Source organism: Psammomys obesus, unplaced genomic scaffold, assembly GCF_907164565.1.
Source record: "Psammomys obesus unplaced genomic scaffold, mPsaObe1.curated_primary_1811, whole genome shotgun sequence".
In the NCBI taxonomy this organism is placed as follows: Eukaryota; Metazoa; Chordata; class Mammalia; order Rodentia; family Muridae; genus Psammomys; species Psammomys obesus.
Genome location: NW_026596109.1, coordinates 22,199,407 through 22,225,578, shown reverse-complemented (window position 1 = coordinate 22,225,578; position 26,172 = coordinate 22,199,407). Strand labels below are relative to the sequence as shown.

The 26,172-nt window shown below is 45.7% G+C and overlaps 1 protein-coding gene across 3 annotated transcripts in view; it reads right to left on the bottom strand.

Moving 5' to 3' along the window:
* Window positions 1-865: 865 nt before the first annotated feature.
* Window positions 866-26,172, bottom strand: part of Commd1 (copper metabolism domain containing 1) — a 108,405-nt gene continuing 83,098 nt past the window's right edge. For 2 of the 3 annotated variants that reach the window (XM_055629052.1, XM_055629054.1), the window contains one exon: window positions 12,003-12,268. In XM_055629052.1, the coding sequence (XP_055485027.1) occupies window positions 12,161-12,268 (108 nt within the window). In that variant the 3' untranslated portion in view covers window positions 12,003-12,160. Of the gene's footprint in view, window positions 924-12,002; window positions 12,269-26,172 lie in introns of those variants that run through there. The other variant, XM_055629053.1, reaches the window with a different exon arrangement.

Below are 26,172 nucleotides of genomic sequence, written 5' to 3'. Positions count from 1 at the left end.
ATTCATTAAAATAAGAACATCTACAGGCGTTGGTGGCGCACGCCTTTAGTCCCAACACTTGGAGGCAGAGACAAGCGGATCTCTGTAAGTTCCAGGCCAGCCTGGTCTATAGACCTAGTTCCAGAACAGCCAAGGCTACACAAGGAAACTCTGACTCAAAAAACAGAAAACAAAAACAAAAACAGAACATCTGAAAATAGCCTGTGATACATTGTCCTGGCTAGTTTGGTACCAACTTGACCTGAAAGGAGGGAACCTCAATTTTGAGAAATTTCGTCAGGAAGACCCAGTATAGGCAAGCCTGTAGGACATTTTCTTAATTAGGGATTAATGTGGGGAGGCCCAGCTCATTTTGTGTGGGGGGACACCTCTGGGTTCTGGGTTCTATAAGGAGACAGGCTGAGCCAGCCAGTAAACAGCCCCCGTCCATGGCCTCTGCATCAGCTCCTGCTTCCAGGTTCCTGATTGGCTGTGTTCCTGCCTTTGCTTCCTCAGTGGACTATGTGGTTCAAGATGTCTAAACCAAACAGACCCTTTCCTCCCTAGTTGTTTTTGGTCATGACGTTTCATCACAGCACAATAGTAACCCAAACTAAGACATACACGTTATTAAAAAATAGCTTGACTGATTTTATAACATGAACATTGAATTGACGGCTTTGCCATGAGGGCTGAAGGGTGGGCAGGGGTCACGGAGGTGACAGGAAGTTAAGTGGACCAAGAGTGGGCAACAGCCGAGGGAGAAGGGTAGAGAGGCTCACTGGAGGATGGAGGCTGATTCCAGTCCCTGGGGCAGCGCACCCAAGGAAGCAGTCTGTGTGCTGGATCCGGAAGGTGACAGCGGCTGCTTCCTGAGCGCTAAGGCTAAGCTGAAGCCTGGAGAGTGATCGCAGCAGAAGGGCAGTTCAGGGAGATGGGGACACCTACAGCGAAGCAGAGAGATGCTGGAATTAAATCTGTGTAGGCATTAGAGTTATGACTGAGAAAATGATGGCATACTCTTGACAAAAATTTTAATCATACGTCTAACTGAGGATAGAGGAATTTTAAATCATACTGATTTGATGAAAAACCATTGGCAGGGGCTCACAATATATAGCTCAAAGGGAGACTCCTTGCCCGGCAGGCGCACGACCCTGGGCCTGGTACACATTCGCAACCTCTGACTAGAGAATTTACTTAGAACTCTCACCTGACGAGACCAGGTGACAGGACCTATAGACCCTGCTGGGTGTGGAGCCCCACACTTTTGACCCCAGCACTGCAGAGGTAGGAGGTCCCAGTGAGCTCAAGGCCAGCCTGGCCTGCAGAGCGAGCTCTAGGACAGCCAGCAGCACATACAGAGACTAAGCACCCCCGCCCCGAGGCGCTAAAAAAGAACTGTGGGTCCTCTAAGACACGAAGGTTACTCCATCGCATTCTCCTGAATATCCAGGTTAGACTGAGCAGTTCAAACCAATTCTCTACTGAAATAAATAGCCTTACTATAGTTGCTTGTAAGAGTGGTATTAGAATAACAACAACAACAACAACAAAACCCTCCCCTAAGCCTTAGGAGACAGATTCAGAGCCCAGGCCCAAGTTTCTGACTCTGGAGTGCCTGTTTGCACTGCACAGCTCGGCACAGCGCCACTCCCACTCGGAGAGTCAGTGGTACCACCGCAGTAAGAGAAAGCCGGCAGGGTACTCTCATCTCAGTGAGGCCCAGGGGAGATGTCAGCAGGAGGTGGCCCGGCCCCCTAGGAATGGGCTGGTTATTTTTAGATACTCAGGGACCGTCTTTCTCACCATCCGCCAGGAAAACAGTTGTGCTAAAGGCAAAGAACCAAGCAGTCTAGGACCTACAGGAGAAGGGGCAGGGGAGAGGGAAAAAGAGAAAGCGCCTATAGGATAGAGAACTTGAGAGGAGGCAGGAGATGTCCGTGGGGTGTTGTTGGCCAGAGGCTGGTGATTGTGCCGTGGCCTCCGTCCTAGTTGCACGTGACCTTCAGCCTGCAGAGCTGAGAGAGCTCTCAAATGTCTGGGGTGGTCAGAATGTGATTAGAAAGCCTGAGTCATCAGCTTCCAGGAGTCTGATTTTCAGCAGCCAGTTGGAAGCTCATGGCTTTGAGCACTGTTCCCTGGGTTCAGCACCTTCTGCTAAAGGGAGCAGGTTCTAGCTGCTCTAGAGAGCACATTGTCTCTAATCCTCTCAGCAGCCCACAGAAGGAGGTCACTGAGGCCCAGGGAGGTGCCCACTTCAGGTACGCTTCAGGGAACCTTAAGGGTTCACGTGAGCACCGATTCTCTAACCATTCTGTGCCGAACCCACAGAGGGAAAACTTAATAAAATGGTCACACAAGCAAGACAAAATTTTAGTGGTTGAGTGGAACACCCTTAGTTATTGGCTAGCTATTGGTTAGTTATTAGTTAGGCAGTTTCTGGCTGCTGAGCCCCTAGGTAGGACCAGTTGCTGGGTTTTAAGTTTTGTTTTTTCTAGGCCATAAAGAGTGAGGTGCCTTTCTGTTCCACCTCAGTCAAACGACCTTTCAGTTAGGTTTAGAACAGTTTTGGGTTGTAACCTGATTCTGATACAGCTAACTCAACAACAGTGCTTGTCAGGCTCTCTGTGAGGAAGGATGTTTTTAAATTTCCACTTTATCACAGATTGCTAACCTTGTGAAGTACCAAATGCAACGAAAGACCCAGGAAATGCAAGTTAACATTCTGCTATTCAGCAGACTGCGGTAATGTTTCTAAACACGGATGCTTGTATGAATTTCATATACAGCACTGGAATTGACACACTAGGCAGGAAGGTGCATCTGACTCACTTCCAGACTTTCCTCCAGACATATGTACCTGATTTCCACTCCCGATGATTCGGCAGGATTGGCACGTCCAGTAGGCACTCCTCGGGGATTCTGACATCCACCCACGGTTAGGAACTGCTCACTGGGGCCGGAAGAGATGGCTCAGCAGTTAAGAACATGTGGGCTCCCAGCTGCTTTGGGCGGCTCCCAACCACCTGTAACTCCAACTGGAAGGCATCTGGAGCCTCTGGCCCCTGTGGTCACTGCGTTCACCTCCACACACCTCCACAGAGACACGTGGACAGGTGCACGCACAATTAAAGTCTTTGAAAAGAACTGCTCATTGCTTTAACACGTTTCCAAAGCCGTTGTTTCCGTCATGGTGTCCAAAGAATCAAGGGCCCCTGAGAACCAGCAGTGGACGAAGTATAGGAATTGGGAGGCTGGGGCAGAAATCCCAGAGAATTTAAGGATTTCAAAGTCATCCTCCCCAACCTCTACATTATTACCTGGTGATGTCTTTTCGGCTTAAAGTCTCTGAAGTCTGGGGCCATTAGATGACTCAGCCAGTAAAGGTGCCAGGGTCTAATGACCTGAGTTGGATCCCTAGGACCCACAGAGTGGAACCAACACCACGGTCCTGCAAGCTGTCCTCTCACTTCCACACATGCACACAAGTGTACACACTTGACCCAAATGGTGTCTGGAAAGGTTCTAGGACTAGCTGATGCCACAGGAAAAAAATCCATGACTCATCCTAAAAGACGACAGGTGAACTCAGCAGCCAGTCGTGTTCACGAAGCAACAGCAACAGCGTGGGGAGAAGAGGCAACCCACCATTTCAGAGCAGGGCCAGCACCGCAAGGAGCATTCCTGAAGAACTCAGGGAACTGAACTGGACCTACCGACCTGAGAGCGGGAAGCCCTGATATGTCCCCCCCAAAAAACTACCACGTGACCTGATCACACCAACAGATAAGAGGATACTGGTAATTAAAAAAAAAAAAAAATGAGACAAATAGACTTCTCTCAAAATAGCATCTTCCTTGCTCCCAGGGCCCCTTCCCTGTGCTCAGCCAACCCCACCATGTTAGGTGAGTGTCAGGCACACACTATGTCCTTTTCTGTAGCAGAGGATGATCTTAAAGTTAGGGTCCTCTAAGGATGAAGAGCCTGGGCCAGCACAGGGCTAGAGCTCCACCCTGCCCCTTCGTCTCTCCACTTCCGCGGACTCCACACAAAGGTTTTGGGTTTTGTTTTGTTTTTTAAGCCAGGCATGGTAGCACACACAACTTTACTCCCAGAACTTGAGAGATATCACGCAGATCTCTGAATTCAAGGCCACCCTGGCCTGTAGGGCCAGTTCTGGGACAGCCAGGATTACACGGAGAAACCCTGTCTCAAAAAACAAACAATAAAACAAAACAAGTATTTTTTATTTATTATTTTATGTGTATGGGGGTTTTGCCTGAATTTATGTTTATATACCAGGAGCTTGCCTGATGTGTGCAGAAGCCAGAAGAGGGCAGAAGAAGGTGTCAGATTTCCTGAAACTGGAGTTACATGAGTGCTGGGAATTGAACCAGGGGACCCTGGAAGAGCAACCAGGCCTGATTTGTTTCTGCAGCCCTAGACTAAAGACTTCTCCTTGATGAACAATTGTTTCCAGGATACATTAAAAAAAAAAAAAAAAAAAAGGAACGGCAACTTTGCAAAGAAGAAATAGGGATGTGAAAAGATGTTCAGTATCAGTGATTGGAAAAACTCCCCCCCCAAAAGTAAACAACCCATGCTTTCCTTTGTCTCTGAAATATTCTCTGAAGTTTCGTATGTCAAACTTGGCCCACAGCTGGTGGGCACCACTGGAAGTAGGTAGTGCCTTTAAGGGGACGTGGGAGAAGTGCTCTTAAAGGGGACGTGGGAGAAGTGCTCTTAAAGGGGACGTGGGAGAAGTGCTCTTAAAGGGGACGTGGGAGAAGTGCTCTTAAAGGGGACTGTGGGACCCCACTGTATTGGTCGGCTTTCTGCCACTGTGACAAAGTGCCCAAGACGGTCAACACACAAGGAGGAAAACCTTAGCTTATGGCTCCAGAAGTCGATGGCTGCTTGGTTCTGTTGGCCGACTGTGAGGAAGAATAGCATGGAGGGGTGATTTACTTCACAGAAACAGGAGCAGAAAGAGGAAGGGGCCAGAGTCCACCATCCTCCTCACAGCTGTGTTCTAACAGCCCAGCCTTCTCTCACATCTAGCCTCCTCCAGCAGCACTTTCAAAGCAGGCACAGTTAACTGACTAGATTTCCAGGTGCAAAGTAGGTGCGGCATTTGAGCCACAAAGAACGGCACAGCTGTAGTTAGCCCAGTAGCCACTTCTCCCTGAGGGTTTTCTCAAGGCAACAGGGACTTGCTGGGTCTTGCCCAGCCACAGGTTCCTGAGCTTTGCCCGAAGGGCTTGAAAGTTGATTCTCCAAGGATTGGGGTGAGGACACTTCTGCAGCTCTTGAGGGATCTTCAGAAACAAATCCTTCAGGCTTTTGCTCAGTTCTTCTCTGTGTATACAGGGAAAGAAGGGTGCCCTTTGTTAAACTTGCATTATCTTTCCGAGTGTTGAAATGGTACCCATAGGCATTGCTGAAAGGATAGCCTCCCGTGTCTCTGAGAGGGGGTGACTGGCCCTAAGAATTCTCTTGCCAGCTCCCCCAGATTAGCTGGCTGTTTTAAACTCCTGATACAGGGGAATGATTTTGCCCTAAGTTTCCTCTTCATCTCAGGTGGTACAACATTGAAAAAAATGGCTGTGTCTATGGTTTAAATTGATCATAGATTAACCTGCAAGATGGCTGGCTGTTAGGGGTCGGTCAAAGGGTATTTAGGAAAGGCACTCACTGCCTTCCCCTCAGTGGCCACTGAACTAAATCCCTAATTCCTGTAGGCACTTCTTTTTCTGCATGGGCCTCACCTCTGGAAATATTTGGAGTCTCATCTGGCCCAACAGCCTGGGTCCATTGGGCTCTAGGGAAGGGGGCAATGTCACAGAGCTGGCTTGCCTCTTTGTGCTGCTCCTGAGACCACCGGTAAATATCAACACACCAAGCAAAGCTCAGTTCTGCAGAGTAGCGGCCTTCAGTCCTAATTCCACAACTGAATTCTACTTTAAGGGAAGGATCGGGGATGAGTTTGCCTTTGGAGACAGGGTCTCCTAGGTACCCAGCCTGGCCTGGAACTCACTATGTAGCTGAAGAATATTAGAATCTCAGATCCTCTGACTCCAAGTGCTGGGATTGCCACCATGACTCACTTAATTTTAGGGTTTTTGTTTGTTTGTTTTGTTTTAAGAACTCTTACTCTTTCCAGAGATTTGCTTGGGAGTTACAGACATGAATCACCAGCTAGCAATGGCTGCTTTTTGTATAAGCCTCCCTTGGGGATGGGCCTTGGCAATTGTCTTGAAGAAGGTAAGGGACTGCGGGAACCATACCCTCCTTCCTTGCCAGTTGGCCTGAGAAGGCCACACAGCTCCACGAAGGCTGCCACACAGTTGCTCCTGGTCTCCTCCCCAGGGAGGACGCAGGCCTGAGGGTTCACTTAGCTGTGTAGCTCCGCTCAGTTAGCAGCTGCATGTTCTCTTAGCCAGTGATGTTTGGCTTTGTTTGGCTTCCATGGGAACACAGCGTTTTCTTTTCTCAATTCTCCGCTTATAACAACTGTCACCAAGACCCTGAGCCTCACGTTAAGCTGGATCTGATACACACAGATTTGTAAATATCCATCAGGAAAACAGGAAGCCCCTTCCATGAAGACGGTGACCCCACTCACTCCCGGGAGTGTGTTCTTTCTCTCCTGAAGACACAAAGACGTTTCCACTTCAGCTTGGCTTCCTTACCCCAGCTATCTGGAGATATGTCCCATTTTTAAAACTTTGGGTATGCTTATAGCTCTCTACTACCGCACCTCACTTAGGATGTGCCAGGTCCTTGATGGGATTCCCAGAACACGAGCAATCAAACCATCAGTCACTCCCCAAGCAACCCACTACCTTCCTATCTTCTCAATCAAGCATGGTGGCGCATGCTTATTATCCCAGACCCGGAGGCAGATCGCTAGCTCACGACCTGAGTTACATAAGGAGACCCTTTCGAGAGCAGTTAAGGCCTCCCCTGGCGCCCGAGGCCCAACTCCTCGATGAAGCTCTCACAGCAACTGTGGCACTCAGCGCGTCAGTGGCTCCCGACTCACGAGAACAGTTCAGGTCACCGGCGTGGCTCTGGGGACAGTTCCACGAGTGCCAGCAGCAGCAAAGGCTCTCATGCACTGATTCCAAGTGAAAGACTACTCAAGAGCGGAAGTAGGTTCACTCATGAAGCACCCAACATGCATGAGGTGGGCACTGCTGTAGTATCACTTGCTGGTTCTTTCAGACAAGTGGAGAAAAGGAGCCACAGAGCTGTTGAGCTGACAGTCATGTAGTGGTAGGTAAAAGGCCAGACTTTGGCCCAGTTAGGTCACCGTTAGGTTTCTATGTGATGTGTCTTTTTAGTTGTTTCTGTTTTCCTCTTTGGAGACAGGGTCCCCCAAGTCCCACTCATACCTAACATCACTTGTCAGTCACACTCCTCCTCCTCCTCAGATGACCAGGGTGAGCTCACCTGAGGAGGCTGAGCAGCGCTGTGAGGCAGAGCCAAGCCTCCTGGGCTCTCATGCTTTCTTTGCCTTACAAATGGAAACCACGGATTTGGTTCATGCTCAGCTCAATTAGCTTCTCTCCTGATGTGTATATTTACAGATCCTCTCGGGAATATGTGTAAAGCGAACTCTGGTGCTCGGGGCACAGGGAGCAGGTCTCTGCATCAAGACATGTAATAAACGTTCCCTGCCCTTATGAAGCTCACAGATTCGGGGAAGAGAAAAAAGAGGTGCATGGATGGTGGGCAAGTTCAGCAGGCACGGGGGTGAGGTGAGCCTCGCAGCGCTTCACGCAGCCCACATACAAAATCCACGCGGAGAAAGTTCCGACCGGGGAGCTGGCTCAGCACGAGCGCTGCTCTCCCATGACCAACACCGCTGTCAGGCGGTTTACGACCGCTGTAACTCCAGAGAGAGCCAATGTCCCGGCCTCTTCGGGATCTGGAAGACACATGGACGTGTCCACACATGGATACATACATCTACACAGTTAAAAACAATAAAGCTTTTATTAATGTAGCTTATTTTGTTTGGGGGGAGGGGCATGTGAACTGTGCAAGGGGGAACTGGCATAGAGCAAGAGTGAGGTCGAGCCAGACCTATCCAAACCCCGAAAATCCCACCTTGAGATCAGCAAGAGTAAGGGCGGGCGACTCCTTCCCTGTCCTGGCACACATAGCCTTGCGACCCCTACCTCCGACTTTTCCCAAGGCGTCACCTAGCTCGGTGACCTGGCTTCAGGTTCCTCATAAGGACATGTCCAGCCAGCACCTTGAATTCCTCCCGTGTACCCAGCCCCAGCCAACGCTGTACCCTCACCCCAGTTCCCCCACCCCCCAGGTTTATATAGCCCTGATCCCCTCCCCCATGAAGAGAGCCATGTCACTGGAAGAGCTATGTCACTAAAGGGCTGCACTGGAGAAGTCTCCCAACCCTTCTTCGCATCACTATCTCCACCCGCCACCCTCACCCAATCCTCCCACCCTTCAAGTCCAGGGTCGGTGCCTGGACGTTCCACAGGGAAGAAGCTGACCCTGGGCTCCGGAAAGATGTGTGTGTGTGTGTGTGTGTGTGTGTGTGTGTGTGTGTGTGTGTGTGTGTTGTGTGGGTCCATGCGTGTAGGTGTGCACACCTGGACATATATGCATAGACCAGAAACTCCAGGTCTTCAGGTCTATTACTCTTCTCCCTCCCCCTTATTCCTTCCAGGTAGGGTTTCTCACTGAACCTGCAGCTAGGCTGGTAGCCACAAGCTCCACGGACCCTCCCTCCGGTCTCTTCCCTCCAGGCAAACATGGCCACACTCAGCTGGTCATGCAGCTGCTCAGAACCCAACTCAGGTCCTCACGCTGCAGAGCAAGCGCTCTTGCCCGCTGGGCCGTTTCCCCAGTGCCCACCCTGTGAGGTTCTTGCTGTCTGTTCTGTTTGTTTTGCCATTAGAGACGGGGTTTCCTTGTGAGTCGGTGGCTCTAGCCCAGAGCTTCGCTGGGTGTTCATACTGCTGTGATGCAACGAGAGAGAATGGCCACCTCCATCCGAGGGGGAAACCACTCAAACTCAGATGAAATTTGCTATTTCTCAAATTTGGGTCAACTAGAGTCCAGCTTCGGCTACCAGCTAGTAGGTTCACACTACTGAGGCAAAACCCGATCTAAAACATCTTGTCTGTAGTGGTGAGAGCAAGACACCCTGCATTAGGGCCCAGCACCCTCCTAAGGTCCCTTCTGTATCCTATCCCTCTCGCTGCTCTGGAAGTTAACTGTGCACACTACAAGACATTTTCTATCTGTCAACATTCATTTTCCTTGAACTTCTATTTATACTCTGTTCTCCAAGCTTTCAGCCAGTTCTAAAGAAAGAACTTCAATAATGAATAGCTTGACAAGATGTCAGCTATTTAAGACTTCAGGTACTCACGTCAGCCTCTGCTCTCTTCCGCCCCCTTGCATTTGGGGAGAAGAGTTAAGCTCCAGCTTTTTAAATGCTGTGATTCTCTTAGAAGAGATCACAGAGGGAAGTCAACAGTGGTGGAACGTGGTCCTCAGCTGATGAAGCTGCTGTGAGCCGGAGCTTCCAACAGCAGACCTAAGGGGACAGCCAGGCCTTACACTCAGCAACACAAAGCCATCAGAGCCTAGGCAGGGTCCTTCTGACTTATTCTGGAAGCTAACTTCTGGCTGGGATTCTGATAAATGATGATTACCACAGCGGGAATGGCTCCCATGAGGCCTGGCTCAGGCCAACAGTCATAGCTCTAGGATTACAGGTGTAGAAAACTCAGTGGGCTCTCTCAAGAAAGACTGTCCCTTACAAAACTGTACCAAAACAACTGTTCTAGAAAACACACAGAAAGGATAATATCCCGTCATCCATAAGGGAGTGGATCCCTCATACTGTCTGGGGGAAGCAGCAGGCTGCACTTCAGAAAGCCTCTGGCAATGCTTTTCCAAACCCCCAAAGCACACACTCTGCTTCCAAAAACACAGGGAAGAACCACTTTTTTCTGGATTCTTCTTGGTATCTTTGTATGTTTGGTTGATGGGTCATTTAACTGATTTTCTTGGTATGTTTCTATATTTTCATAATGTATTATAGTATAGTTTATTCCTGGTATATAAATATATACCTTGCCCAAAACAACTTTCATTCAAAAGTATATAATATGAAATGTGGAGACCACCTTCATAAACCAGTTTTGTTTCCTAAGAAAATATTTTAGAAAACTCAATATAAGCAGTTTTTCTAATGTCCCAGGGTTTGGAGACTTGATTTGAAGGGGCCTGCGCCATGTGTGTGGCTATTACTTGCGATGGGGTGACTCAGCAGTAAGTGGACACAGACTGGAGGGACGCTCCGGGGCGGCTGCAGTCCTTCCTCCCAAGGCTGCCGGAGACCCCATTATCTGATGAAACACTCTCTCCCTCCATTTTACAGCAGGACACATTATCTGAATTCTAGACCATGTGGGAGTGCCCTAGGAATAGACAGATGCTTGCACAGCTTTCTGTTCCAAACCACATACTTTTTCTGGATCCACTCTAAATATCAGTTCAAGATATTTTCTGAAGGGTTCTCGGGGGCTACATCCAAAGCCTCTGGCCAGCGCTTCATTTCTTCCCTTCAATGAGGGAAGGAGCCAGTGCTTTCAGATGGGATGTTGGAAGCTTTGCAAGTGTCTCCAAGCTGATTCACAAGTTACAGAAGAGCTGTGGTAGACTGAGTAGAGCTGAAGTCCTGCTACCACAGGCCAGGAGAACAGCACTTTAAAAGTGTAACTCACAGGTCAGTATCAGATGACCGTGGTGTTTAACCAGAACCAAAGCCTTCTTCCATTGGAAGATTCTTGATACTTGCTTGCTGTGGTGGTCCTGGATATTTCCCAAGAGGCTGGAGCTGAAGGCTTGGTCATTGCCTGAGCTGCTGCTGGGAGGTGGGACTGTCAGGAGGTGGGAACCAGTGAAGGGATTTGTGTGAGTAGGGACACACCCTTGAGAGAGTTCGGAACCCTATTTCTTTCCAGTCTCTCTGAGCTTCCTCACTGCAGGTGTGTGATTCTGCTTCATTACATGCTTCCTGCCATGCGTGGGCACGCACACGTGCACCCTGCCAGACAGGTGCTTGCCGCCATGCCTGACAACCAGAGTTCGAGCCCCCGAGCCCACCTTATGGAAGGGCAGAACTGCATCTCCTTGTCTTCTGCCTTCCCCGGGTCTTCTGTGGCACCTGTGCCCACCTCTCGGGCCTACACCCACAGAATATAAAGGTCATTTTCAAAAAGCTTGAGTGTTCCTACTCAGATCAACCCAACCTCTAGATTTACACAACCCTAATTCACCTATGTCGGTCAGCCCTAGAGGACCTCACTAGGTTCCAGCTGGTCTTATCTCTGTGGGCAGATCCCACCAGGCTGCAGCCGAGAGCACGCGGTTCTGATGAACGCTTCCTGCAAGAATACAGCGCTTTCCTGGTTTCCTGAGGAGGAGAAAGCCTGCCCGGAACGTGATACGTAGCGTGCATGTAGGAATTACTAACAGCTCTCCAGGAGAACACAACAGTTGGAAAAAATTCCAAAGTGTCAGTCCCACTGAATCTGAGGCTCCGAGTATGCGGCCCCAGACATCTGCCCCGCCTCCTCTAGTGCTAAACGAGGGCTTTACAATGGCACTGTACCCCCAGCAGCCTCCTTTTCAATTTCAGTTTTTTGGTTTTTGTTTTGTTTGTCGAGACAGAGTTTCTTTGTGTAGCCCTAGCTGTCCCGGAACTAGCTCTGTAAACCAGGCTGGACTGAACTCATAGAGATCCATCTGCCTCCGACTCCTGAGTGCTGGGATTAAAGGCGTGTGGTACCAATGCCTGGCAAGTTTCAGGGTTTTTGTTTTGTTTTGTTTGTTTGTTTGTTTGTTTGTTTGTTTGTTTGTTTTGTAAGTATCCCTCATAATCTTTATGCACGCTAAAATATGGGAACCTCTCCAATGGAACAGATGTGAAAGTAAAAGAGCCCAGCAAGCAGAGACAAGCAAGATTTGAATTTGAGGGTTTTTGTTTTTAGCCACTTTTTAAAATATTTTTTTATTTATTCTTTGAAACTTTCATACATGTATACAATGTCTTTTGGTAACACCAATGAGGAAGCAGGAAAGCCCATGAACACCTGCATTTCAAGACGCCTTCCTGCGTCACCTTCTGCTAGGCTGCCTGCATCAGCGTGTTGATACTCTCTTCTACCTCTGACAGCTTCTTCAGGATTTGCTTGACCTTAACTTCGTCAAATTCCAGACACAGAAATTCAGATTCCTGTAAGACACAAAAGGATGCTTCAGGAGAAACCTGCAAGGTAGCTGTAGCGGCTTGAGTGAGAATGGCCCCGCTGACTCATGTGTTTTCGGGCCTACTCTCCAGAAGATGAACTGTTTGGAAAGAACTGGCCTTGTGGGAGGAGGTGTGTCACTCGGATGGGTTTGAGGTTTCAAACGCCCGTGCCAGGCCCAGTCTCTCTCTGCTGCTGCCTGCAGATAAGGACATCAAGCTCTCAGATACTGCCCCAGCATTGTGCCTGCCGCCTGCCGTGCTGATCATGGACTAACCTTCTAAAACGGTAATTAAGCCCCCAAATTGCATGCTTTCGTTTATAATCACATGTTTTCTCTATAATGCCTTGGTCACGGCGTCTCCTCATAGCGACAGAACTGTGACTAAGACTACAGCTACCGCTCTTCCTCCAGGCGTGCGCAAGCTGCAGGGGCACAGAGCCCCAGCGCAGCGAACCAGACTCTGGTGCTTAAACCTGTGTGCTGTTTTTACCATACAAAGCGAATCCTCCCAGTGTCCTCAACGAAACACAAGTGTAATGGAGACAGATGCATGCTGTTCTCATTATGAGAGGCTCTTCTGCCTAGCAGCTTGATTGATACTGGTACAAATTTAAGGTAGGTACTTAGGTACTGCCACTTTGTGGATGAGAACTCTGAGGGAGGAAAGGTTAACCACCATCTGAAAAAAATTTTAAATGACACAGTCAGATATTGAACTCCCAGCTCTGGCACTTCAAAGTCAGAGCTGTCTCCACCTTATATAATAATGAAAGAATTGCGATTTGTCCTGAGTTAGCCTGGGCCAACTGTGACTCTGGCTAAAAAGAAATTGTAATAGGTTCACTGGGAAGCCTTAGCTAGACAAGGAAAAAAGAGTAGATCTTGAAATGGTAACAGACATTTCTCAGGTCCTCCTCCGTGCAGTAGGACCTCCCTCACAAGTTCACCCTCCAAGACATTCCCCTCAATCTCTCAGGATTGGTGAGCCAATCTTAGGTAAGTACCAAAAATGCGTGGGGCTATCACCAGTTCAAGGAGGAAAGGTTTATTTTGGCTCACAGTTTAGAGTTTCAGCCCAAGTTCGCTTGGCTTTCTTGTTTGGGGCCTGAGGTGAGGCATAGCATCCTAGGTTTGTGGCAGAAATCTCATGTGCCCCAGTAAACCCTAACTGTCTTGAAAGAGAAGGGCAAATTATAGCCATCCAAAAGTGGCAGTCTTTCCTATCGCGACAACAGTTGTCAGGTAACTTCAGACTAGTGTAAATGCTTGCAGGCATACAATCTAACTGTCTTGCTTTCTAGAAAAGGAAATTAAGGCTCAAGGTATGTCCCTTTGTCTGTCAAGGGCAGAATCACAGGACTAATACTCTTATTTGTACACTTTCCTCTCTAAATACCAAAAGAGATCAAAAACGTCCTAGCCCAGGAGTCTACTCTGTAGTCAATCGGTAACGATCTTTTTCTTATTAATATTTTCTCAGTTTAACCCACAGGAGTCCACAAAGAATCTTCTATGAGGGCAGACAGCTGTTCTTAAGGTACTGTGGGAGCCGTTTCCAACCCTGATCCCAAGCAGCAGGAGAAGGAGTGTCAACAAGCATCTTCACAGGGCATACTCTGCTGCCTGCCAGAAGAATGTTCAGGACTTCACTCTGAAGACCGTCTTTGCCATTGCTAGACCTCCACACTAACTCCACATTGCTGGCACAGACTCTGGAGAAAGAATCACAGAGGGTCCTTCTGGCCCTCTTCCATCATGGAAGAGTGGTTTTCCTGATTATTAGAATCCTATCCTCAAATATGTATTCGGACGAGAGGGAGCCTAGAAATTCTGTCACGTTTTCATTTAATCTAAGGAAACAAAAGTCAGTTGAAACAAGAAGAGACTGCAGGGGCTGAGAATATAGCTCAGCATGGTACCACGCTTGCCTAGCATGCACAAGCCTGCAGTTCTATCCCCAGCATGTGTAAGGCTAGCGCGGTGGTGCATGTCCGTAAACCCAGGATTGCGAGTCTAATGTCACCCTAGCTACATAGCAAGCTCGAGGCCAGCCTGTACAAAGGAGACCCTTTCTGGAAATAAACAAATGAATGAATGATAGATAGAGGCCGGAGAGATGGCTCAGTAGTTAGTTAAGAGCACTTGTTTAGCTATCATGAAGACCAGGGATTGGATCCAAGCATTGGGTAAGTATATGACCTGGGTCAGGAAAGACAGAGGATTGTGAGGGCCTACTGGCTTCCTGCTTAGCTGAGAGTGGGCCTCAGATTAAGGGTCAGTGATGGACACTCAAGCCCTCTTCTGGCCTGTGTGTGTGCATATCTGTATGCAGACATGTGCCTACGCCCACAAACACAATTAAATAAACTAAATAAAAGAGCATTAATATGAAATTCTCTGTGTTTCAAACTGAAGGAGGAGTTACCCTTTTTTGTAAACAAGGGTAAATTTATTAATTTATTGAGCAGTTTAGTTGCCAAATTATGAATAGGTCTCAGATTTGAAAGCCTTTTATCAGTTTTATTGAGATCGTTAGTTTGAGTTTAAACATGTTTGTTTAATGTTTGGCCTTGGAAATAACAGTCTAGAAACTACTAATTATTAATGAATAAACATATTTAAGAGCTAGGTGGTAAAACAGATGATCCATGTTTTACTTCTGTCAAAGTCAGCTACAGTAATAAATCACTTAGGTTTGTATGTATATGTGAAGAGATTAGGATTTTCTTTTCATAAGGGATCATTAGTTATAGGTTTAAGTACTGAATCTTTGGATATATATAATATATATACATATACATAGGATTTCATAAGAAACACCATGTTAGCAGCAAAGGTTTGAAGAAAGATTTTTCTATCACTTGGCAACAAGCTAAGGAAAATGTAAGGCAATGTCCTACTTGTTCTTTGTATAACCACACTCCATTACCTGCAGGAACTAAACTAAAAGGTGCCCAAAGAAATTACATTTGGCAAATGGATGTGTTTATTTTGCAGAGTTTGGAAAACTAAAGTATGTGTATCATACCACAGATACATATTCAGGATTTCAGTTGCCAAATGCTTTAAGTTCTGAAAAGGCTGATTCTGTAATTATTTGTTAGAAGTTATGGCTATTATGGGGACACCTGTACAAATTAAGACTATGCTCTAGCATCCGTCTCCAGTAAAATGAAACCGTTTTTTGCACATTACAACATAAAGCATATTAAAGGTATACCACACAATCCTACAGGACAAGCAGTTATAGAAAGATCTAATCGCACTTTAAAAGACATGCTTAATAAACAGGAAAGGTGATAAAGACCCCACAAGTAGATTATACAGTGCTTTTCTTTTTATTATCTTTTTTTACATAGTGCTTTACTAACTTTAAAATTTTTAAATGCTAATGAAAAGAGAACAGCTGCAAAGAAACACTGGATGATAGAAAAAACTGCCGAATTAAATCAGCCTGTATATTTTAAAGCTGTGTTGGCCTAAGAATGGAAACCAGGATATGTGCTATGCTGGAGAAGAGGTTTGCCTTTGTTTCCATGGGGGAAAAAAGGCTGTGGATACCATCTAAACTGATAAAGATGGAAAGATCTGAATAAAGAGAGGGGATAGTTCCTCAGAGAGCTTGGTAATTCAGTTCAAACTATCATATGAAGACTACAGTTTTCTTCTCAAATAAAAAGGATATTTTTGTTGCTTAGTATTTTTTTAAAGCTTTTCTTTCCTTTTTTTTAAAAGATTTATTTATTTACAATGCATACAGATATCATTCTAGATGGTTGTGAGCCACCATGTGATTGCTGAGAATTGAACTCAGGACCTCTGGAAGAACAGCTAGTGTTCTTAACTTCTGAGCCATCTCTCCAGTCCTCAGTTAGGAGATTTTAAATGTTTTGAGTAACAGTTTGGAGCTAAGATAAAAATCTGAGCAGGGCAGTGGTAGCCCAAGCCTTTAACCCCAGCAGAGACGGCAGATCCCTACCAGTTAGTTGCTTCCTAATTCTAGGATTACAAGAACAGGGTGGTGTTGTTTCACACCTTTGATCCCAACACTTGGGAGACAAAGGCAGGCACAAAGGAATTACAATGATTTAATTTTAAAAGAAACTTACAAAAGGCAGGCTAAAATTTAATATCAATGTCCTTTATAATCTAAAAATATATATACTTAACAGTATATTTAATTTCAAATTTTTAAAAGAATTTTTTTTATTTCAATTGAGAGATAATACTTTTTCTATTACAGAAAACATTTTGACCTAGGAAAGATATATCCCATCAAAAAAGAAACCCCAGAGTTAGGGTTCGGGCAGGGTTTTGTTTTTGTCTTTCCTGGAGAATAAAAACATCTAAGGAATCCAGAGACCACTAAACAAATGAAACATCTGAAGAAAAAGCACCAATTATCCAGAGAAAATGTGACAAATAGAAGAGTAATTTGGCCAAGTGGTATCGCCCACCTCCATCTTGTCTCTTCTGCCCTAAACAGACATCAGTGGCAAATGGTCTTTACGTAGTCCCAATTCACATTAAAAATTCAAGCTGGCTTTGAGGTTGGAGCATGGCTCTCTCCTTCTCTAAATCCATTTATGCTTGTTTAAGGAAAGTTCAAAATCTCTGTCTCATGTCAGAAGAGCCACCTGGTATGGGACAGAGGAAAACAAGAAATAAGGGACTGCTCTGCTGCCACTGATCTCATAACCCTTTTTCCTTTGACCCTCCAACTTTTTAAGGTATACTGTCTCAAAGCCTATATGACTGTTATGTACACATAAACTTTCTCTTGTGTGTTTGCAGCTATTTACTGCAAACTATTGAAGCTATTTACAGCTTCATCCAGCTTCCTGTACGTGTTTCCAGGTCAGGGTCTGAAGCAGGTCACTAGAAACAAAGCTTGTGCCTCGTGTGTACTCAGTAGACTGTGGTCCTCGAACATTTCCGAGGTCTGCTGAATATGGCATTTAAATGTTTAGGTTTAAACATTTAAACCGAATCCACCACCTGAATTCTGTAACAACTGCCACTGGAAAAACTGCTCCGCGTTTCTTCTCCTACCTATGACTTGGAACACATCGACTAATCTCCATCATCTTTCTTCTATTTTCTCAGCTTCTGGGTAACCAACATCCTGCTCTCTCCTTCTGTGAAATCAATGTTTGGTGCTCAGGACTTAGCAAGCCAAGCACACATTCTACTACTGACCTATAAGTGACCGTGAGATCAACTGTATACATGAGTGCAGCTGGGCACACGCCATGACAGGCATGTCGAGGTTAGAGAATCACCTCCCACGTCAGTCCTCACCTTCCATCTTGTCTTAAATGTTTTATGTATTGGGGGGGGGGACAGGGAACATGCTATACCAAACATATGGAGGTCGGGGATCAGTTTGCAGGAGTTGCTTCTGTCTTTGTTTTTATTTATTTGCTTCTGTCTTTCTGTCATGTGGGTCCTGGGGCTCAAACTCAGGTCATCAGGCTTGGAGACAAGTGCCTACACTCACTGAGCCATCTCCACAGCCTAAGCATTAGCATTTTTTTCGAAGTAGGTACCAGGGACTAAACCTAGGACTTCACAGCCCCAGCTCTCCAGCTTGTATTGAGACGGGATCTCTGTTGTTTTACTGACTGTGTATGTCAGGTTATCTGGCCTGCAAGCTTCCCAGGGTTTCTTCTGTGTTTCCTAACCCCCTGCAGAAATGCTGGGGGAACAAATGCTCAAGTTACATGTCTGAGCTTTCGCCCTTATGCTTGCATGGCATGCACTTTTACCCACTGAACCATCTCCCCAGCCAGAGATGAATGTCTTGGCTTCTCTGTGTCCGGGGGCCTTCTGGCACCTTGCTGCCCCCTGAATTTTGGCATCTGGCTTGATGGCCTACTGTTCAGATACAATAGTGCATTCTTGGCTGACCTGGGGCTTTCGATAAGATCATCTTCCTGAAACACCTTAAGCCCTCCTCTTCCTTGGGGCTTCCTAAGTAACTCTTCTGAGGAACTTTCCAAACAACCATTCTTAGCACATCTTGGTGGGCCATCCTGTGAGTTCTAGCCACTTAGTAACCCCGCCAAAGGCAATTACATTCCTTCTGCCCTGCCTATATAGTTGTATGAAAAATTAGAATAAACTGAGACCTTGATCAGAGAAACTGTCTTGGTCTTCATTTCTCCCCCATTCAGGATCTCTGGTGACAGACCTGTGGGATGGTCCTCTCTGTGTTGCCCTGGCTGACCTTGGACTCATGGACCCACCCTCCTCTGCCTCCCAAGTGCTGGGATTAAAGGTGTGCATCAGCACCACCCAGCTGAGATGAATGTTTTGTTTGCTTCTGAGTGACAGGCAGTACTTTCCCCCCCATGCCTGGCATGTTTCACTTAACACTACACACCCCAGCTGCTGTGATGTTGCAGATGACAGGCTTTTGCTCTTTTCTGTCTTTATGGCTGACTTATATTGCATGGGTGATGTGTATTTCCCTTATCCACTCATCTGTCACTTAGATGTTTCCATTTCTTGGTTACTGTGAATAATACTATAACAAACACAGAAGTACAGACGTCTCTGACATACTGATTTTATTTCCTTTGGACAGAAGCCCAACTGTAGCACTGTAGGATTATATGGTAGGTCTATTTACTTTCTTTTTAGATTCATTTTTATGTTATGTGTGTGTTCTGTCTATGTGTATGTATGTGCACCAGGACCATGCCTGGAGTCTATGAAGGTCAAAATAGGACATCAGATCCCCTGGAGCTGAAGTTAGCACAGCTGTGAGCCACCATGTGGGTGCTGGGAACTAAACCCAGGTTCTCTGGAGAACAGCCAGTGCTCCTAACTGCTGAGCCATTGGTTCAGACATTTTTTTTTTTAATAGATAATATCTTGGTTTGTGGCCTACATTGGGCATGAAGTCTTGATCTTCTTGTCTCAGCTTCCTAGGTGCTGAGATTGTGTGCACAATTGTGCCTGGCTTGGTGCTGTGGTTTAATCTGCAGGAAATTTTGTTAATTTCAGTAAAGCAGAACTAGTTTCCATAGAACAATGGACAAAGTGCCCAAAGAAAAACCGCTGAGCAGTTTAAAGCCATGGCACTGAGGGCACTTTAACGTCTGCCTGTGTTGCCACTCTATTCAGAGGCTCAGAGTGGGGGTGCGGTGGGGGTTTGGTGGGGTACAGTCATTCCTGAGCAGGTACACTTTAGATCAAACTTATCTGCAGACAACTTTGACAAACTGTAATATTTACATAAAGGGAACTGACATTACTTCCTCTGCCCTAAGTCAAAGCCATTGGCATGTCTTGAACACCACTGAGAAGCGGAACCATTGTGAAACGGGCACTTGCGTCTAGTGGTGCTTGGTAATGTACAGATTGAGATCAGGAAACATTACATAACACATCTAATAAAAACCAGGAAAGTAGCGCTGAATGACAAACTCCTTGGCAGGGAGAAAGGCAGAGCGGCATTAACTGAACTGATTCTGGGATGGCAGACTTCCTCCAAGTACAGGTATTTGCAGTTTGCTCAGAAACAGCAGCACCTCCCAAATGCCAGCATCTCGGAGTGACTGCTGGGAGTCATTTATGACTCAGAGGAAACAGAGCTGCACTCTCTTGGCCTCTCTGGGGGAGGCAGGTAAGGAGGGAGGCTCTCAAAAGGACAAAGAGTAAGATGGCTTTCAAATTCAGATTAGGGAGATAAAGTTTTAGATTGCTGGGGGAAGGGACTGGGCTTTGATTATGTGGTGTTCCCCATCATTCAAGTTCTCCCTGTTTGCCTGAGTCAACCTGCTGCACTGAAACACCAGAGACTGGATGGCACACACTGCACAGATTTCTCTCTTGCAGCTCCTGGAGGCTCAAAATCCAAGATCAACTGGCAGGAAGGTTTGGTTTCTCCTAAAACCAGTCTTATCTTGAACCTGGAGAAACGGTTTCTCTGAGTAATAGCCCCGGCTGTTCAGGAACTCGCTTTGTAGACCAGCTGGCCTCAGACTCACAGAGTCCATCTGCCTCTGCCTCTGGAGAGCTAGAATTAAAGGCGTGCACCACCCCACCTAGCTCCTTGGTGACTAACATTTGGCCATCGTCTCTGGGAACAATCATAGAGCTATGATATCTCTATGTCCCTATACTCTCGAGAGCACACCAGGCACTCCGGCTTCCAGCCCCACCTTTAACTTCCTTTTAACACCTTTCTTCAAAAGAGTTATTTTCGAGGTACAGAATGGGCTTAAATATAAAATTGAAGGAGGCACAATTTAATTTTTGGGTTGTATGTTTTTTTAAGACAGGGTTTCTCTGTGTAGCCTTGGCTGTCCTGGGCTCGCTCTGTAGACCAGGCTGCACAATTTAGTTAATAACAACCTCTAGTGCTATGTGTTTATCAAGGGTCTGGTATTTGTGGATATGATAAGGTCAACAATCTTATACTTTATTCATAGTTTCCTGAACATCTGCAAATAAAAATTTCTAGTAGCTAATCCAAAATAAGAAACCAAACTCAAAACAAAGCACCCCTCCCTTTGCCACCCCTGCCCCCAAGGCGGCCACCACATTCTTACTGACCTTTCTTTTGAAATGTTATTTAGCCTGTGAGTGTTGCCAGAGTGGAAGCTGCCAGGGAGATTAGAAGGCAGCATAAAAGCATTCTCTGGTCCCTACTCTTAGATCTTGTTAAATGCCTTGCATGCTGAATTCCTAAATCCAGACTCTCGTTCTTACTCACCATTCTCTGAGGGAAAATGTGAGTCTGAGAAAGAGAGAGGGCTCTCTCTCACGCATGAGGTCAGACAGGGGCTCTCTAGTTCCGGCAGCCTGTTGCAAGCTTTTGGAAGTAGTGGGTAAGGTGGGCAGAGACAGAATTGTATCTCTATTTTGAGGGTGTGTTCTCACATCAGTTGGTGCTGGGCCTTTGTCAAATACAATGACTGGCTCTCACATTAATGTGGAGGGTTACAGACTGGAAACCCTTTCACATGCATGATCTCATCTGAGCCTGTAACAGCCCCTGGTAACTGAAAGAGACAAAGCCAGAGGTAAGCTAGTTTGAACAATTGTAGAATTAGCAGAATTTGCCCATCTGACCCAAAGCAGACTGAGCCAAATCTAGCAAACTTTGTCAGAAAATACAATAGATTTTGTGAGCTTTGGTATATCCTAATCCCACTGATAGAAAATTAAGATCTTGTTTACTTAAATTGTCCACAATTCTACAAACTAGAGTTTCAAAGTTCAGATCTGTGCGAAAGACAAAGGTAGCCAGCTCCTAACTAAGGAAGATTTAAGATTCTTTCGGGGGCACCACCATTTGTGTAGTAGACTTTTTTGGGAAGAAATAGAAGAGAAAAGTTTGTGGGGGTGGGACACAGGGAAAAAGGAAAAGCTACAATGAAAGAAAAATCAGGGCCGGAGATGTAATTCAGTTGGTGGGCGTTGCCTGGGTGCTCAAGGCCTCGGTTTTCACTGCTAGTGCCACAGAAACGGAATGGTCGCACATATCCATAACCCCAGCATTGAGGAAGTGGAGGCAGGAGGATCAGAAGTACAAGGTCATCCTCTACTACAAAGTTCAAGGCTAGCCTTGGCTACACAAGATCCTGTGTTCCCACTACCCCCCCCCCAAAAAAACAATAGGAGGATAAATTTATGTTTAAAATAATAAAAAACAGTAGCAAGAATAAACAAAATGTTACATACCTTATTTCATATAGGTGATGATAATTTTATTTCATTTTACCAAAAATAATAAGTAATGTGTATAAAGCCAGAGAAATAGTAAGTAAAAAAACATTTAAAAATATACATCTGGGCAGACATAGCTGTTCATGCCTATGATCCCAGCAACAGAGAGGGCAAAACAAGAGAGTTACCATGTATTAGAGGCTAACCTGGACTACATACTGAGTTTATGATCAAAAAGGCTACTGAGAAAGACTTTGTCTCAAAACTAACCAACCAACCAACCAACCAACCAACCAACCAACCAAATTAACCCAGGTCTGTCTGGCTGGAGAACCCGAACCCCTGGTTATTTCACAATCTCAGCTTATATTTATACATTTATATATAATGTAAATTCCATCACTGCTAACTAATAATGTACCCTCACCTGAACGTCGGTCGGTCTCTGATTCAGTAACTTTATAAACACTCAAAGGACTCAAAGGACAGCTCAGTGCTGCTCCTCTGATACTCAGTTCATCAACAATGTCATCCCTACTTTCCACCAATCACTTTTAGGGAGCTGGCACTGCCCTGGGTTTGGTTCCCAGCATAGAAGGAGGAAGAAGAAAGTGTAGGAGGGATGAAAGGAGAAAGAAAGGAGTTGTAGGAGGGAGAATGGGGAGGCAGCTGTAGATGAACGGGTCCCGGCTCTATCTAGGGAACTCGGAGCATGAGTAGTCGTTTGATGTGGAGGAGGCATTGCAGAGTTAATATGGGACCCAGGCTGCAGATAAATAAGCTCAGTTCCTATGGCTTGTTACTCTGAGTCCTTTTGTAGGTACGAGGGGTTGGAGGGGTAGGGAGGATTTGCTCTATAGATACCGGTTATCATCATAAAAAGAGCTAGAAGCCATACTACTGTTGCTGTTCTTTGAACCAATGTTTTGAACTTCTAGAATGAGATTCCTTCTCATATCATCCTAATTTTGTGTCAGTAGAACCAAAACACCTGTTTGAACTTGGGGTTCTTTTCATCAGCAGTCACAAGGAATTGCCAATTTTGTCTTGAAGATTGTCTTTTATATAAGAAAATCAAATTCTTTAAAAATCAGATCAGGAACTTTTTGGATTATGAGAAGATAAATATATTAAATTCCGAACTTAAACTTTTAATAGCCTTCATCTTTGACACTCATCTATCCTCTAACTAAGCCAAGGGGTAAAGAGGATTGGGTAGGATAAAGGAACAGAGAGAGCCTGTGGCAATGTCTTGATCACAGAATCAAGGCTTGACTGACAAACATGTGAGACACAGAGTAGGCAGCAATACCCTATTATAAATAAACAGTTATATTCCATCTATCTATCTATCTATCTATCTATCTATCTATCTATCCATCCATCTATCATCTATTATCTATCAATCTACCTTGTCTATTATCTAATTATAATCTATTATCTATCAATATATCCTGTCTATTATCTATCAATCATTTATTATTGATCATCTATCATCTATCAGCCATCTATCTATCTCTCTATCTACCACCTATCTCATGCATGTGAGGTTCAAAGCCTAGCTCTGAACTCCAGCCCCAGTCCAACTCTTCTATCTTTAAGAAATTTCCTGATCCTACATGCTAAGCAAGCTGTCCCTCCTCTAAGTGTCTAAAAAACACAATAATCTTGTTAAGGAGACAAGTGCCACACGCCCGGACAGTGTGTGACTCTGAATGTGCTCATGCCTGTTTACCAGTGAGCACAGGCTTTGAAGCCACACCAATCTAAACTAAGAGGCTGCCATTTTACAGCTGTCTTAAGGCCAACTGGATTGCAGTTTCTGAACTGGTAAATTCAAGATTTTAAAGACTTAACTGCTAATGTCTCTGAGAACTTTACAACAGTGTTCCTAAAGTGACTCAACATTCTCGAGAAGTAAACCTACGCCCTACACCTGTCCTATTTTACCATGACATCTCATACCCAACAGCATAAAAATTATATTGGTTAGTTACACACTATTTGATTTTCCAGAGGGAAAAGCTAAGTGCTTCACACTGACACACACTCGGCCTCCCTGGTTCAGTCTGGCCAAGCTGCTTGGTGGCGGCCCGAGGTCAGCCTTGTCAGGTGCCTGTGCGTGCCTAAGGGCTGTCTAGGGCCGCCAGTGGGGAAGCACACCTCTGTTGTCCAGCGGAAGACTGGCAGAGGCACACCATCAGGCTGCAGCAGTGGCCGAGGCAGCACAGGAGGAGCCCTGGCCCAGCGGAGACAAACAGGCTGCCAACGACCTGCTCATGGGACGGGGGTCCCAACTCCTGCTCTTTCTGCCCATCACTGCCAATCTGTCTTATTTTACCATCCACTTCAAGCATTTTTCTTAAAAACAAGTAAAGAAAGAATGCTAATTTTCAGCAATACACAGAAAACACAGGACTTGACAGTTTAGGTGCCATCCAATTTCTTCTCCTGAGCGGCTTTGTGGAGCAATGTCAATCCATTGCTTTGAAATGAAAACCTCATCCTCTCCACTCCTCAGAAAATACCAGTCAAGTTACCTGGTTCATGTTAAATCAGTCTGTGCCAGTTTTGTGCTGCGAACAAAACGATGATGAGAACAGCGGCAGAACTCTCCAGTGTGGCGACACCACCCTTGAGGCATGGGGTCAAATTTATTTATTTTTATGTTATTTACTCAATATGCCGTCAGCCCCCCTCCCCGCCACCTTCAAATGAAAGTCAGACACTCCTTGGGGCATTAAAAAATAAATTAAAAAAAAACAAAACAAAACACCTTTTTGTATCTCTCATTTCAAGCTGTGAGGAAGGGCCTCAAACAAAGCTATTTTGGGTTTATATCTGTAATCCGAAAAGAGAAAAAAAATCAAATTCAAAGCCTTTCTTTTATCTTCATCAGTGAAGAGTAAAATGCTAACTACTCACATTAAAAGGAAATTTCTAGGGCTAGGGTAGAAGGGGTAGCTCAGTGGTTAAGAGTGCTTTCTGGGAACTGCAGATATGGCTGAGGTGAAGAGCACTGGCTGCTCTTCCAAAGGACCCAGCTTCAATTCCCAGCACCCACATGGTGGCTCACAATTGTCTCTAACTCCAGTTGCAGAGGAGCTAACACCCTCAGACAGACAGACATAAAACACTAACACACATAAAATAAAAAGAAAGAAAAAGAGCTCTGACTGCTCTTGCAGAGGACCCAGGTTCCGTTCCCACGACCCACATGGTGGCTCACAACCATCCAGCACTCGTTTCCGGGGATCCAATGCCCTTTTTGGAACTCCGAAGACACCAGGCACATGTGAGGTGCACATACACACGAGACGAAGCACTTAAACACAAAAAATAAAATAATAACTCTAAAAGAGATCTTTGTAAGAATTTCTATAATGCCATCACTCACAGGGCAAGGGTTGCGACTGATTCTGAGGAACACAATCATTGTATTTAATTTAACATCCACCGGAGGTTAAAGCTAAACATGCAGTCATGAAGATGGCATTCACAAAGGTAGTCCCACCCTCTGTTTCTTGGACTTTAACAGCTCAGTGGAAATTGCCAGGAATACATACTGCTTTTGCAGATCTGTTTAATGTGGGGAGAATAACCCTTCTCAGCCGGCTATGCTGAGGGGGAGGGGCCGTAGTCAGGATGTAAAGTGAATAAATAAATAATTTTTTTAAAATCATGTTAGGGCTTAAACATTCTGACATGCTGACACCTGCCTCTGGAAGTCCTGTCTTTCAAATTTCCCAGCGCATAGGAAGAAACACTTCTTGGAAGTTCCAGCTACCTAAAAGACCTATCTTCCAAAAGATTAACTCCCAGGAAGAAAATTAAAGCTGCCACCACACTGGAAGATCTGGTGAAATCTGGTCCAGGACGCTCATTACCATCCCCCACACATAATTTATTCTAAAACTGCCTTCACCGATGTCTTTCCTGGCCTTTGTTAAGAAGGGTTTTATGCCTCAACCATTTGGTCCGTCTTTGAGTTTCATATTCGGTATGACTCCCACTGCCTGCATGTTAAGAAGTGTACATGCCTTTTCATCTGCTGTTTCGGTCTCACTGACACTCAAACCTTCGGAGGGCAGAGAAATTCCTTTAGTCCCTACAACAACTTCATTTTTCCTGATACCTGGTATATTTTCAAGTCAACACACATATCAGAATCTATGCATGGTCGTATGGTCGTGTGTGTGTGTGTGT